Below are 15,717 nucleotides of genomic sequence, written 5' to 3'. Positions count from 1 at the left end.
GTTAGCAAATTTGAATTCCCTGCCTTTCCCCCCTACCTTTTTCCTGTCGCAACTCGAAGCTGTGGCCACAAGTCGAAGGAAAATTTTGCAGCTGGGGCTGGTCGCAACTTGTAATGGTCGTAAGTCAGGACGTTCGTAAGTCGAGGCACCACTGTACTTTGATGGAGCTTATGTTTGTTCTGTTTAAGGATAGAACTTTCTCTGCTTTGGGAAATTTCTTTTTTAAAGCTTCTAAAGCACAACAGTCCTGTATGTAATAGGTTGGGAGTAAGTCCCTTAGTACTCAGTAGGACTTCTCAATATGCATAAGGAATTTTGCTATAAAAATACAGGCACATAGTGTTATGGTATCCCATTATTTTCCTGCTGCAGTATTTGGAACATTATTTTCAAAAATAAAAGCAAGACTGTCGTGGCTCCTGAAAGATGAACAGATTTTATATCAGTGTGAGTTTTGGTAAATTATAGTCTGCTTCCTCCTTCATGCAGTGCAATATTTAGCCACCAGTTTATATACTTACTGTACATGGTTATGAAGGTGGGGACAGAGAGAAGACAGATACACAGAATATAATATTGCAAATGTATTGCTCCTTTAAAAATGTAACTATAGTAACACATTAAAAGCATGATATTTTGGAGTTTTGTTAATTATTTAAGGTAAATATTGTAATGAGTAAATCACACCTGTTTTACATACCACAGTATATAATTAATAATGCTACCCGTTATCTGCCAATATCCTGTTGTTTAATCATTTGTGCAGAAAGCAAATTTATAGCTTGCAGTGGCTTCTAACTGCTAATAAATGAGTCCCAGCTTGGATTTTCAGGAACACAGCTGTCTGATGGGTTGATGCATGCCTTAACATACAAGTGGGGACTCATTAATTGCCAGTGATAAACCACTGTGAATGACCCTATTTGCTTTCCACACATGTGAAAATCAAATGACTTGCCATGCATGTAGAAAGACAGGATTTTTGCATTACTTCTCAAAGGCATAATTCTGTAAGTTATGGCTGCTGGCATGACTCCAGCAACATAACACTCTGCTGTGATTTGCTGCAAGGTAAGAAGCTGGCACAGGCATCGTCTATCGTGTATCAGTTGTGTAAATCAGTGTGCAGCAACAAATGACTTTGTAACTTGTGGCGATCTGAACTTAAATTTTACACCAATAGAAGTTATTCTCATATCCTTTTCATTTGGATTATGGCCAAAAATGTATATTGCTATGTCCTCTTTCCTCCCACAAAGTAACTTGATGTAGTTACAATACTTTTAATGTGTTAATGCCATTGCTAACCTTTGCCCCCAGTTTTCTCAGTTGCTTTGAAGCTGCTGTGCCCATTCCAGGTACAGCTACTACTTTTTCTGAGATTAAATCACCCCCTCAGTAAATATCTCAGCCCTTCTGACTTTTGCTCCACAATGCACACTTGTTGTTTCATTCACATGAAATGGCTAACAAAGAAAATTTTTAATTTTTCAAGTTTAACGTATCAGATTTCCTTAAAGATCTGGTGTTAAAACATAAGCTCTACAGTTAAAATTTCCAAGTTCTGATTGAAAGGAAAAGCTATAAGTGTGATGAAAGGGATTTAGAGAAGAAAGACCCTTCTTTCCATCTCTGAAGTCTTTCCCCTAAATTAGAGGGAGCTAGTTTTTTTAAAAGCCAACCCATGTTCCCTAGCTTATTGGGCAAAGACATCTAAAATCTTTCGAGGAGGAGACAACAAACAAACAGTCTTTTCTAATAAGAGGGTAGGAATGTTTTTGGAGGCTATGTTTGGCACTTCTCCTCTGCCCTCCGGGCAATTGGAAATAGCAGCAATGTGAGCACATGAAATGCATGAGTAGAAGCTACTGCTAAATGCAGATTACACCCTTCTGCATCTTCAGAGTGACAGTACAAATGCTTTCTTATACTGTAGCATCGGGGCGAAAATGTGTGGCCCTCCAACTGTTTTAAAGGATGATGGAAGTTGCTCTTGCCTTTCCATTGGACCATTTCAGCAACGTGGAGAGGGGGGATTTGCTGCTTGGGTAACAGCCTATCCTCCATATTCCTTTACCCAGGCTTCATGCTCTGGAGAGGACACTTCTCGATACAGAGCATATTACCATAGTCTCCTGAGACTGAAGGATGCCTATGGAAGTTGCAACTCAGCTACATTTGGAGGGTTACACCTTCTCCACCCCTGCTGCAACGGCTGAGTGCGCAACTATATGGCCAGGCACTGAGGCATTTGCTCCACTTATAAAATTAGTTATAATTTTGACACGAAGACTGAGTCGAATTGGCTCAGCCCTTTTTGCTCCCTAAGCAACTGTATGTATGTATGTATGTATGTATGTATGTATGTATGTATGTATGTATGTATGTATGTATGTATGTATGTATGTATGTATGTATTCATTCATTCATTCATTCATTCATTCATTCATTCATTCATTCATTCATTCATTCATTCATTCATTCATTCATTTACATACCATCCCACTAGTGCATAGCACTATTCTGGGTGGTGCACAACGTAATAAGATCAAACAACAGGATAGTGGCAATGATAAAATAAAAAATAAACAAAACCAACAAAATGAAATAGCACAAACTACAAACAGTGCAAAATATACATATTAAAAGTGGCAGGGCAAAAAAAATAAATATATAAAACCAGTTGAGGTTGATTTCAAAAGCCTCTGTGAAGAGCAGCATCTTCAGCAACCTCTTAAATGTGGGAGGGGAAGGGGCCAGGTGCAGAACAATAAGGAGCTGGTTCCAAAAAGCTGGTCCAACTCCCAGGAAGGCCCAACCTCTTTGCTGCTTTAGGGCTTCTACTTTTTTCCAGCCGGAAGGACCTGAATGGACTATTCCCTAGTTAATTGTGGTACGTCCTTGTAAAACTAGGGAGCTTGTCTGTAGGTGGTGTTTCAGTTACATAGGCAGTTTGAGTGTGATGTTCAGGACCTGGCTGGTGAAAACATGCAAAGACTAAGCAACTTGAATATGATTTGCTGTGAAGCTGCTTTCTCATCTAAAACTTCTCAGAGTACTGCATTTCTGAAAAACCTTTCTGTAGAGATAGCATGGAAAGGTACTTCACAGTCTCAGAATACAGAACATCGACAATCGGAACAGTAATTTTGCAAAATACATTGTGATTTCCAAGTCAAAGATATTCCATATGGGATTACCACTTCCCACCACCCATCTGCTACTCTTTTCCCTTACTTTCATGTAACAAATGTAGGAATTACTGATCTTTGGTGACATATAGCTGTAAACCAGTTTAACTCTGAAATGAAATCTTCTGCTTTGAAGTTTTAACCCTCACAGCAAAATTTAGCCCTTTTGAAGGCCCTACTTTGATATAAACAGGACTTTGAGCTTCCTTGCTTTCTTGTAGAATGGTTCGAAAACAGAGAAATGCTCCTGCTCTGCTTTGTTTCCCAAATAAATTCAGAACCTGAAGTATATTCTTACATATAAACGAAGCACTGAGTATTTTCTCTCTTGCAGAGGTGTATGTGTGAGAATACCCTTGAGTGGAAAACTTTCAGCTTAATAGCTTGGCTTCTAACGGGTCAGTGAAGATGCTGCAAAATATCTCAAGAGACTCACGTTTGCAAAGAAGTGCAAGAGCAGCATATCTCTGTTGCATAGTGGGATAAATTTCCAACCTTTGACCGTTCCTTGCAGTCAGAGGATTAATCTATTTGTGCAAGCACTGAGAGGAATGGTAAATCCAGATTTTCCTTTCAACAGTTTAATTGAAATTTGAGCAGTGTTGTGAGATGTTATGGAGTAGGAAATGGCAAGCCACTCCAGTATCTTTGCCGAGAATGCCCCATGATCAGAAACAAAAGGCTAAAAGATATGACGCTGGAAGATGGGCCCCTCAGGTCAGAAGGCGTCCAACATGCTACTGGGGAAGAGTGGAGGACAAGTACAAGTAGCTCCAGAGCTAATGAAGTGGTTGGGCCAAAGCCGAAAGGACGCTCAGCTGTGGATGTGCCTGGAAGTGAAAGGAAAGTCCAATGCTGTAAAGAAAAATACTGCATAGGAACCTGGAATGTAAGATCTATGAACCTTGGGAAGCTGGAGGTGGTCAAACAGGAGATGGCAAGAATAAACATCGACATCCTGGGCATCAGTGAACTAAAATGGACAGGAATGGGCGAATTCAGCTCAGATGATTATCATATCTACTACGGTGGGCAAGAATCCCGTAGAAGGAATGGAGTAGCCCTCATAGTCAACAAAAGAGTGGGGAAAGCTGTAATGGGATACAATCTCAAAAATGATAGAATGATGTCAATACGAATCCAAGGCAGACCATTCAACATCACAATAGTCCAAGTTTATGCACCAACCAGCATTGCTGAGGAGACTGAAATTGAACAATTCTATGAAGATTTACAACACCTTCTAGAACTGACACCAAAGAAAGATGTTCTTCTCATTCTAGGGGACTGGAATGCTAAAGTAGGGAGCCAAGAGATAAAAGGAACAACAGGGAAGTTTGGCCTTGGAGTTCAGAACGAAGCAGGACAAAGGCTAATAGAGTTTTGTCAAGAGAATAAGCTGGTCATCACAAACACTCTTTTCCAACAACACAAGAGGCGACTCTATACATGGAAATCACCAGATGGGCAATATCGAAATCAGATTGATTATATTCTCTGCAGCCAAAGATGGAGAAGCTCTATACAGTCAGCAAAAACAAGACCTGGAGCTGACTGCGGTTCTGATCATCAGCTTCTCATAGCAAAATTCAAGCTTAGACTGAAGAGAGTAGGAAAAACCACTGGGCCACTCAGGTATAATCTAAACCAAATCCCTTATGAACACACAGTGGAAGTAAAGAACAGATTTAAGGAACTCGATTTGGTGGACAGAGTGCCTGAAGAACTTATCTACTGCAAGAAACCCAGTCTTCTTAAAACCATCTAACATATTTTTATTACTTGCTTCAGTTTATTTAAAATTTTCCTCTTTCAAACATTCTAAATTATTTGGGATAGACTTTAGAATATCAACATCCCATTTTTCCCAATTATTTCCATCTTTTTCATAATTAAACACCACCTCTGATTTATTCCAATTTATCTGTAACCTCATTATCTCTCCAAATTCTTTCAACTGAGAGTTTACCTAATCCACAACCATTAAGGAATTTTCTATTGCTAATAAAGTGTCATCAGCAAATAAACTAATTAACTCTACTCTTAAAGCCTATATCCTAAATTAATTTATCTTCTCTGATTACATTTGCTAATAATTCTGTAACTAAAGCAAACAATGCAATGGAAAGGAGACATCGTCTAGTGCCACAGCCTAGGGTAATCTGTTCTGTAATACCATTACAGTATTTACTAGCACAGTTGCAATATTTTCTGAATATAATTGAGTATACCACTCCCACAAACCTAATGTTTCTTTTATCATTTTAATGTTGTTCATTACACACAATCAAATGCCTTAAAATGTCTAATAAATTATTCCCACCTTTTTAAAGGACCTTTCTTACATTTCATGCACTTCTAGTCACATCTGTCATTTGTCTTTCTATTATAAAAGTCATTTGATCTTTAATATATTTTGTATTTGAAAACATTCATTCTTTTTTCTAATGTTGCTGTAAGTATCTAAGCATTCTGATTTATTAATGAAATAGGTCTAGAAGCTCCAGAGTCAGATGTCCTTATATTTTCTATATATATTCTCTTATTCTCCCCAAGCAAAGCTCCCCCACCAGTGTATAATTTTTGAAAAAACTTCTGAAAAACTTTCCAATTTATCCTTTATAAATTATACTTTTTACTGGTTTCATTTTTAACTCCAGTTAAACTCTTAGCTTTTTAAATTTGTGTGGCTCTAACCAACATTTAAAAATTTTGATTGCTAAATTTTAAAAAGTATCTGTTTTCAAATATATTAAATTTCTCTGAAGTTTTTCCATTTCAGTTTTCTCCAACTTTTTATCCATTACCAATTTTCCTACAGGCATGCAGTGTTACATTAATACCGCACATCCGCAGTGAGTCTTGCTGACCATTTGGATTCAGTCATGGCCGGAACCCCGTGTCTGTGGGGTGGGCCTCCCGCCCAGTTCTGGCGGAAAATTAGAGGGAACATTGTCCATTACCATAATAATATCTCAGCCATTAGTAGAAATTCCTTCCATATTTTTTTTTAATTAAACACTTCTTCTGTAAAAAACCCACTTGAATAAATATTACTCAAAGTATATTTTTCTTCTCTCATAGCACCTTGTAGATGTATCTGTCTCTATCATCTTTTTTCATTTTGTTAAATTCAAACTCACATTTCTTAGAAATAGTGGTCACCTTGATTTTCCATGACCCTTCTCATAATATCTAAGTTAATTTAAGTCCATTTAATGGTTGTTGTGGGTTTTTCGGGCCGTGTTCTGTAGGTTGTTCTTCCTAAAGTTTCGCCAGTCTCTGTGGCCAGCATCTTCAGAGGACAGCACTCTGAAGATGCCGGCCACAGAGACTGGCGAAACATTAGGAAGAACAACCTTCAGAACACGGCCAAAGAGCCCGAAAAACCCACAACAACCATTAGATCCCGGCCGTGAAAGCCTTCGCGAATACATTAAGTCCATTTACATTTGCTCCATTTTATAATTATTTAACATCACCTCTGTTCTTTTTTTAATAACACTTTCCAGACCTTTTACATTCAGAGTTGAAATTCTTAAAGTTTTAACCATATTTATCCAACATCACGTCTGCATTCTAGTCCCATAAAGTGAACATTCCCCAAAATATGAACAAAATCCCCCAAATATACATAAAAATCCCAAACACTCCATCCCAAAGTAATTTTAACCCAACTTTTTCCTAAACCTCCACATCAATAATTATACCACCACCACCACCCCCGCAATCCACTGGGGATTCTAGTACTCCGACTGTAGTTTACAATCTATTATTTTCCTTTGAATGTTGATTGTGGATTTTCATTTAGCTGTTTTGAAATGGGAAAAATGCTGTCCCACTAGCAGAGTGTAGGAGGACTGGAGTATTTTGCTACCTACTCTGAGAGAAGAGACTTTTATTTTATATTTAGGGCTGATGCAGATCTAATTATTTTGCATTTGAGTAGGCACAGATGGATAATGGAAGTTACAGAAGATCCCAGATTTGGCTTCTAGTATCTCCGATAAAAAGAAGCATGGGATTGGGGGGGGGAAATCTCAGGCTCAAGATCTGGGAGAGCACCAGTCTGTGCTGTTGGGCAGAGTGGACAATGCTTGGCTTGATAGCTATGTAGCTGACCAGGTGTAAGGCAGTGTTCTGTGTCTTTTTGAGTCTCTAGTCTTGGCTAAACATTTAACAAAATCGTGTAACATTCTGTGCTCCTCGTGCCTCTTGGCATGCAGACCCCAGCAGTTGATTTCACTTTAATTCATCGTTGTATTTTGGAAGAACAAATCATGATTAAAGAGGTACTTTAAAGCATTTCTGCTTTACTTTAAAAAAAAACAAAAAACAGGTCACATACCTGACAAATTTCTGCTCTACTATGATTAAAATTGAACCGGTGACGTATAGGGGATAGAGTGTTGGCCTGGGACTCAGGAGACCTGGTTTAAATCCCTGCTTGGCCATGGAAAAATCACTGGGCGTGTGTGGCAGCAATGACAAGCTATTCCTTGAACTTCTCACATACCTTGAAAACCTTGTTAGGAACACCGTACGTTAGAAGCAACTTGATGACACAAGTTCTTCCCATGCGTCATTATGTATAACTTTATCTGTCAATATCTGTCGGAGAAATCAGGTGTTTGGGAACCCTAACTGGAACAGGGTTTGTTTGATCCAGTGAACGTGCATCTCACTGTTGGTACATCAGATCCTCACATTTTTTTTGGTAGTTGCTGTAGAAACATCCAATGTAACAATGTGCCTGTAATGAGTAGAATAATATTGCTCTGTTACCACAATGCTGCAAATAACCCACAAGCTGGTATATAGCACAGTACTGGATGCATATGCTCAGTGCTAAAAAATATTTTTTCTTTGAAGCAACACATATTGTTGCCAAGAACATCTGGTTTCTGAAGCCTGTGTAAATTATCTGAAGTGGGAAAATACATGGATCTGGGCAACTTGAACTAAAATGTCATTTGTTCTCTTGTCTTGCCTAATTAATTTTGGGAATTATTTTGATTGTGATCTACTGCTTTTTCTACCTAACTTCTGAGAAGCAGACAAGACCTCTCTGATATCTGAATTTCAGTAGGCATTGCCTATACACTTCAAAGTAGCCAGAAGGACTAGCAACTTGTGCTGTCTTTAAAATAATAATAAAAAAAACCCAGAGGTACTACAGAATGAGTGCATTTGCACATGAAATGAAACCATGGCTTAGTGTTATATGAATGACACGCACAGAGCTGTAGGCACACATCCTTCCTGTCAGCTCTCCCTTAGAAAGGCTCTGAACAGAAGTTAAGAAGCTGATGTCTGAACCTGCACAAACCATCTATAAACTTAACAACAGTTTGTTGAAAAAATAGTTTCATGGAACTGTGGTTTATTTCAGCAAACCATAGTTATTAAAGTGACATATGTTTAGTGTTTAGACCAGGTGTGTCCAACCTTTCACCGTCCCTGGGCCACATTAGAAGATGAAAATTTGGTTTGGGCCACATGGGGGGGACAGCCCTAGCCGTCCTCTGCAGCCCCACTCCAAGCGCGCTTACCGGCAGCTATGATCTCAGACAGCAGAGGTTGCCAGCTTCAACTCCTGTGGCTTTATGGGGCCGGGAGGGGGTCCACCTATTGACGGGGATGGCGCAATGCAGTCACGCAGCCCCCCTGTCCCCTCCCCTCCCACTCCTTCCTTCCCTCTCTCCTCCTCTACTGTTGTGACATGCCCCGGCCACATTCCGGCTGCAAGCGCCGGCAGTGTAACTTGAAACTTTGGAATTTCTTTTAAAATAAAAAATTGCACTGGGCCGCATTATGAGCCTACCTGGGCCGCATGCAGCCCTCGGGCCGCAGGTTGGACAAGCCTGGTTTAGACAGAACAACAAATGGTGAAATGTGTAGTGGGGGAAAGGAGAAGAAGTTGTGGGAGTGCAGGAGCTCCATGTTCACTGCAGCCTGCCCTCATAATCCTAAACCATGGGGTAATAATGTACAGATGCACCATTTCTCTATGTTTTTTTCCTCCTAAGGAATCACTGCATGCATGTTTATCGATAGCCAGCCAGTTAATAATCAACAAGATAATTATGAGGAGAGTAATCTTGAAAATTATTCGGTAAATACTGGGATACTTCTGAGTGCAGATCCACTGTTGAATGCATTCAGTAACTGCCCTCATCTATGAACTTAAACATGCTCACCTCTGATATTGTTAGCACATGAGACAAAACATTGAAGTGACACCCTTCCTCCCATACAATTTTTCAAGGAACACAGAGAGGAAGACTGGAATCAGGAAAATGGTGCTTCCTCTGGAATCAGCGGGCCAAACTCCTCAGCATCATGTCAGTTCACGGTAAGAAAGACACTGGGAATAATGATATTGGATGGTTGAAGGAACTGCGCTTTCTGGGGATGCAAAAATGTCAGAAGTCTGAACAATCTTCACAAGGCTAGAGCCTTGGACAGTAAATAGTTTGGGGCACACAGGGATTTATTCGCAGCAGAAAGAGAACATGGAAATGATTCTGAAGTAATTTCAAATGAGGGAGATGGAAATATTATAGATGTGAAATTCCAAGATGTAATCCTGTATAGCATCAGATAGCCAGGGTGACTAGGACTTTGTAGAGAGGGCTTGCCACATGAAAAGAAAAAGAAAAGAAACAAAAGTTGTGTGCTTGGCATGCTGACTAGCTAGCAATATTACCAACCCTTGTTATATTTTTAAGTAAGGATGGAGAAACATGTAGCCCTCCAGATGCTGGATGGAAGCGTTTATCATCCCGTACCACTGGCTGTGTCAGATAAGACTAATGGGGGTGGGGTTCATCCCAGGGGATCATCTTGGAGGGCCACAAGTTCCTCTCTATTTACCAATATTCCTTTGCTGAGAGAGTAGCTTTTGTCAGCAAAATTGAGAAGAGAGTGCTTTCTCTTCCCACTTTGGCCCTCCAACTGACCTGCAGGGCCTGAAATCTACCAGGGCATGTTTTCAAGGTGCAGCAAGAGTTTGTGGGGTTGGTTGGGAGAAAGATGTATGTGCCCTGTTCAATTTGGGCTGGTGTTTTACAGCATTTTCTGTGTTGAAAGCATCAAAGCATTTCAGTCAGTGTTCCACATTCAAGTCATTTGCCTAGATCTCTCTCTCTCTTTCTCTCTCTCCCTGAGTTATTTACTTCTTTTGACGTAATGTGTTTCTTAGCTACCTTTTAATGAATGTAGTCTTTCAAGGTAGCTTACTGTATGAAAATAGTACAAAAAAGGGATCAATATCTTGATTAGCTTCCTTAATCAGCGATCAATATCTTGATTAGCTTCCTTAATCAGCTCCAACTGCAAGATACAGGGCTTACTTGCCTGTGCAAAATGCTCTGGAACTGCAACAACCGTGTTTTCCCAAAAATAAGGCAGGCTCTTATATTAATTTTTGCTCCCAAAATAAGGGCTTATTTTCAGAGATGTTTTATTTTACAGTCATATCTTCTTCTGGTTGCTGCACAATCTGCACAATGGTGGATAGCAGGGTTTAACTTAACTGGGGCTTATTTTGCGGGTGGGTAGGGCTTATAGTATGAGCATCCTGAAAAGTCATACCAGGGCTTATTTTCAGGCTAGGTCTTATTTCCGGGGAAACAAGGTAATATAAAACGTGATTTTTGGTGTGTATGTTAAACTATCTGTGCTGGCTCCCAGTTTGTTGCTTAGCCCATTTCAGGGTGTTAGTCTGGTGCTGCAAAAGCTCCAAACGGCTCAAGAGTAAGGATAGCTGAAAGACCATCTCCTTCTGCATAAGACCTTCTTCAAATCTGGGAGATCAATCAGAGCCCCTCTTCTGTTTTTCCTCCATCCAGACAAGCTGCATGAGACAGGACCTTTTTTGCAGCTGCATCTCGACTTGAAAAAGTTTCTCCCAGCAGAGGTGCTTCTGTTGCTATTTTGCTACATGCTGGTACTATTTCTTAGGTCTTTTGTTTTTTTTTTTTAATTCTTTTGGCCTGTTTTTCAAGCATATTTTGGCTTGTGTCTTCTTTTTATCTTATTGGGATTGTATGTAAATTTAGGTAATGGTATATTGCTTTGAGATCCTTGGTGTACAGAAAAGTGGTTTGCAATTCACATTTCCACCAAGTAAATAAGAAATTCAAACAATTCAATAAAATTAAAAGCAAAACAAAACATCTTCAGTGTAGCAAGTACTGTAAAACCTCAATGAAAAGGCAGAGAGAAGTATTTCTGGGAAAGAAGGGAATGGCTCCAATGAACACCATCTTCTAATTAGTTTTATTTGTTCAGTTCTAAGGATGTGTGTCTGCAAGGCAACATCAGGCAACTCTGTCAGACATCCTTTTGGTGTCAGTGAGATTCTGACTAGACTACTGCAAGCTGTGCTGTGATGTAGCTTCTCCTGAAAAATCTTTAATTTTGCCAGTGATATGAATGTCAATAGAGTACAGTGGTGCCTCGCAAGACGATTGCCTCGCAAAATGATGAATTTGCTAGACTCTGACTTTTTTTGAGCAATGTTGTGCTTCCCAAAACGATTATTCCTATGGCCAATTTTTGCTGGATGATGTTTAGGTCCTTGCCTCGCAAGACAGTTTTTTTTAAACCCTGTTTTGCAAGACAGTTCCCCCCCCATTAGAACACATTAATTACATAAGACGTACTTTTTTATCCCAAAAAAGTACATTGGTGCCTTGCTTAACGGGCGCCCCGTTTAATGACGAATCCACATAGCGATTAAGTTTTTGCGATCGCTTTTGCAATCGCATTGCAATGATTTAGATAGGAAAAAATTGCTTTGCGATGATCTGTAAGCTGTTTCGCTTACTGATTTTCGCATAGCGATGTTTTCCTAACAGCTGATCAGCGGTTCCAAAATGGCCGCCAGGTAAAAAATGGCCACCCACTGTGTTTTCGCGCCGATTCCTCGCGAATTACCTTATGGTAATACCTGTGCATTAGAGGATTGTGGGAGGAACACCTAGCCCCTGATGGGGGGTCCCGCAGGGCACCCCAAAACATTGAGGAGCTCTCTTGGCCTCTGGCAGGACTGGGGCTGTGCAGCCCTGTACTGAGTGGGAGGTGCAGCCAGGGGGTCACCATGCCTTGGTGGGTCAGGGGACAGAAGGGGGTTTGACTCCTTTTATGCCATTTTTCTCTTCAGCAACAAAGAAAGAGTTGCTGAAGAGAGAAAGAGGGAGAAGGCTATCTGAGACCCATTGAATTTCCAAAGGCAGTGCAGATGAGGGGATTGCTTTTCCCCAAGATGATATGGGGAACTGTGTTTTGCAAGATGATGTCTTTCTTCTATGGATAATTTTTGCAAGATAGTGATTTTTTTCCCAATTGGAACGCATTAAATAGATTTCAGTGCATTCCAATAGGGAAGTGGGTTTCACAAGACGATGTTTTTGCAAGACAGCTATATCCATGGAACAAATTAAAATAGTCTTGCAAGGCACCACTGTACATATTTAGATTGATTAAACCAGTTACTTCAAGTGGTTTGGGTGCTTTTATAATGCAAGATGCTTACTCTTTGAAGAATCTGACAGAAATTTGTGGGACATTTTAGCTGCTAAAACATCATTTGTTCCCCTCCCCTCAACTTCAATTTTAAAAAATCCATCTTAGGGCTGCAAGAGATGTGACAGCAGTGACAAATAAAGCACCTGCCTGTATAAGCATTCCATGCTATAGCTGTGCACCAAAGACTTCTCAAAATTGTCCGTCCCATTTAGGAGCAGGGAGATTGTGGCACAATTTCACTGAATTTCTCTAACCCCGTGGGTAACTCAGGTGTTATTGGACTGCAGCTCCTAGAAACCTCAGCCAGCATAGCTGGTGGTGAAGGCTTCTGAGCATTGCAGTCCAAGAACACCTACAGCATCCAAGGTTGGAAATCACTGGTTTAAAGAAAGGAAAAATTATCCCAGTTTTTCAGAGATGTGGGTAAGCATTAGCGGGGATTGTAGCTTTGTTCTTTTTTCTCTTAACCTTTTTTTTTCTCCCCACTGCCACTACAGATGACAACAATCCCAAGTGTGTTGACAGCCTGGCCCTGCAAAACTTTCTGCATAATGTCATTCTACATCATTGTAGCAGTGCTGGTGGTGGTAGAAAGGGGTGTGAAAACAATACAAGCCCAAGCAAAGCAAAAGAAGGTAGAGAAATTTTGAAGGAAATTCTGGAAAGTGGCTTCCTATTTTTAGAGGAGTCTGAAAAAGAAAAATTTCTAAGAGCTAAATCCAGTTGTTAGCCCCAGCATGAGCGGACTTAATTCAATCAACACATTAGCTTGAGGTCAGTTTCGTTCATCCAGTGTGTCTATTGTAGCTGAGACTAGCAAATGGATTTAGCTCAGAATGTTTCTCAGTAAAAACGTTTTCAACAAATCTTGACTTCCCTGGGTGATTTGAAGTCCTCCTCCTCCTACCTCACACTCTTACACACCTCTTCAACCCTCTGTTGTTTCCCTGGCTGCCCACAGTTCCTGATTTAAAGCATCCCTGTGGATGGAGTTCCCTTGGAGTGTGAGAATCAGGGAAGACTGCTAGTTGCCACAGATATGACTGTGCAATGTGAGAAAGGACATTCGCATATGTGCTCAGGATGGATGCTTCATCTTCCCAGAGATCTGGTACTGTTGACTGATTTTTTTTTTTTTTTGGCAGGAGGCTCAAAAACAACATTTTCCCATGGCCAGTTGGAGTCTTTTTGTGACTCACATATAATTACTCACCAAGTGCATTGTCATTTGCTGTTATTTTGGCTTGTGCTCAGTATCAGGGACCTCCCCCCTCCCCAAACAGTGACTGGATACTTCCCTGGCATAGGAGTGTCTGGTCCTGACTTATGGGCTACCAGTTAGTTCCAGGTGGACCACTACAAACTCATGCCTGTTATTAGTATACTTTTGACATTATGTTTTCTCCTTGACACATGGGTAATTGTCATAATAGCTCAACATATGCTCTTGCTTTGCATATTAAGAAGAAGAAGATTCCTGTTCAGCAATCTCCTTTGGTGTATATCGTGCTGCATGTAGTGAAGGTCTGCATGTGCCGTTGTTGCTACTGCGAAAAGAAGAGAGTGGGGTGAGTGGGATGGACAAATGGTTCTAAAAATTACTTCATAATGTTTCCTTAAAAGAAAGAAAGAAAGAAAGAAAGAAAGAAAGAAAGAAAGAAAGAAAGAAAGAAAGAAAGAAAGAAAGAAAGAAAGAAAGAAAGAAAGAAAGAGATGGGGATTTTACAAAATAATTGTCTTTGAAAATTTGCAGTATGTATATGTGAAAGAGACAGAGGGAGGGGGAAATATTTATCCAAGAAAAAAAAATCATCACACATGTCACACACATGTCAAAACTTTCACTCCAGATTGCTTGAATTCCTGGAGGCATTTAATATGAAAGGAACCATGTGTTCATTGTGTCTCCTCCCCTTCCTCACAACAGAACTGTGCGTTGTTTGTTCCTCCTGCATCCAAAATGTTTGTCCTCACATTTTATAAAGGGCTATAGCTTAGCCAGTTGACTGAAGGCATGGTTTCAAGGATTTCTCTCTCTCTTGTTCAAACAAATCAAACAAAACTAAGGAAATGTCTGCATAGTTTTCTCTCCCTCTTAAGACACAAATAAGTGTTAAAACCTTACATCGGGGTCTCAAACTTGCGGCCCGGGGGCCAATTGCGGCCTGCGGGATGATAGTTTGTGGCCCCCACCTTAATATGAAAGTTTAAGGAGTGGGAACAGTGGCAGCAGCACCTACTTGACAAGCGTGGGGCTTCCTTCCCACCTCATAGGAGCTGGGTCCCACCTGCCCCCCCAAAGCGCCCACACGTCCAGAAGGGGAGCCCTCTCCCTGCCTGTCAGTCTTCTCCCTCGGGGTTTGGCGCCACCGGGGCTTCTACTTTTAGCTCCCCCCCTTTGCAGGTCACCTGGCGAGGCTGCTGCTGTTGCCTCATCCTCTCTGCGCTTCTCCTTCCCCTGCCTGGCGCTCCTCCGCTCCTCCGCTCCTTGCCCAGACGTGCCGTGGGAGGGGGTGCTAATAAGAGAACAGCCTTCTTGCGCATGCTCCCCTCCCCCTGGTCTCCCTGAGTCACACTGGGCAAGACCACGGCATCTTGCCAGAGTGGGAGTCAAGAAGCCCCATTAGCCCTTGGGTAGGGGTGAGAGATTACTCTGCTCATGGGGCCAGCCTTGCAGAAGGGGTGCATGCAGCTGCTAGGGATGTGTGTGCGTGAATCTGTGAGCATTTAAACCCCGGCGGTGTACTGGCACCCCCTCCATGGAACCTGGGTGCCTTGTCTTCCTGCAGCATCCCTCCATTGTCCCCAACTTGCATTTAAAGAGGGCACGTTTCTTATGTGGAGAACGGTAACACGCGGGCAAGAGCAGACCACAGAGGGAAATCTTGCTCTCTCCGGGTTGTCATCCTTGCTTGTTCACTGCACCCATTTTACTTCTGGCTGAAAACATGCAGGTGGGAACCCTTATGAAAGCAAGTTCCCTGCAAGGAGG

The 15,717-nt window shown here is 41.1% G+C and overlaps 1 protein-coding gene across 12 annotated transcripts in view; it reads left to right on the top strand.

The window, feature by feature from the left end:
• The window catches only part of SLC4A10 (solute carrier family 4 member 10), a 233,026-nt gene that overhangs the window by 36,459 nt on the left and 180,850 nt on the right, over window positions 1-15,717 (top strand). For 8 of the 12 annotated variants that reach the window (XM_072982321.2, XM_078394833.1, XM_072982301.2 and 5 more), the window contains exon 2: window positions 9,460-9,546. The exons of the other annotated variants lie outside the window; for them this stretch is intronic. In XM_072982321.2, the coding sequence (XP_072838422.1) occupies window positions 9,460-9,546 (87 nt within the window). The remainder of the gene's footprint in view (window positions 1-9,459; window positions 9,547-15,717) is intronic. 12 annotated transcript variants of the gene reach the window in all.

The sequence above is a fragment of the Pogona vitticeps genome, chromosome 1 (genome assembly GCF_051106095.1).
Source record: "Pogona vitticeps strain Pit_001003342236 chromosome 1, PviZW2.1, whole genome shotgun sequence".
Taxonomy (NCBI): Eukaryota; Metazoa; Chordata; class Lepidosauria; order Squamata; family Agamidae; genus Pogona; species Pogona vitticeps.
The sequence above is the reverse complement of the archived record's forward strand: the minus strand, read 5'-3'. Positions and strand labels throughout refer to the sequence as shown.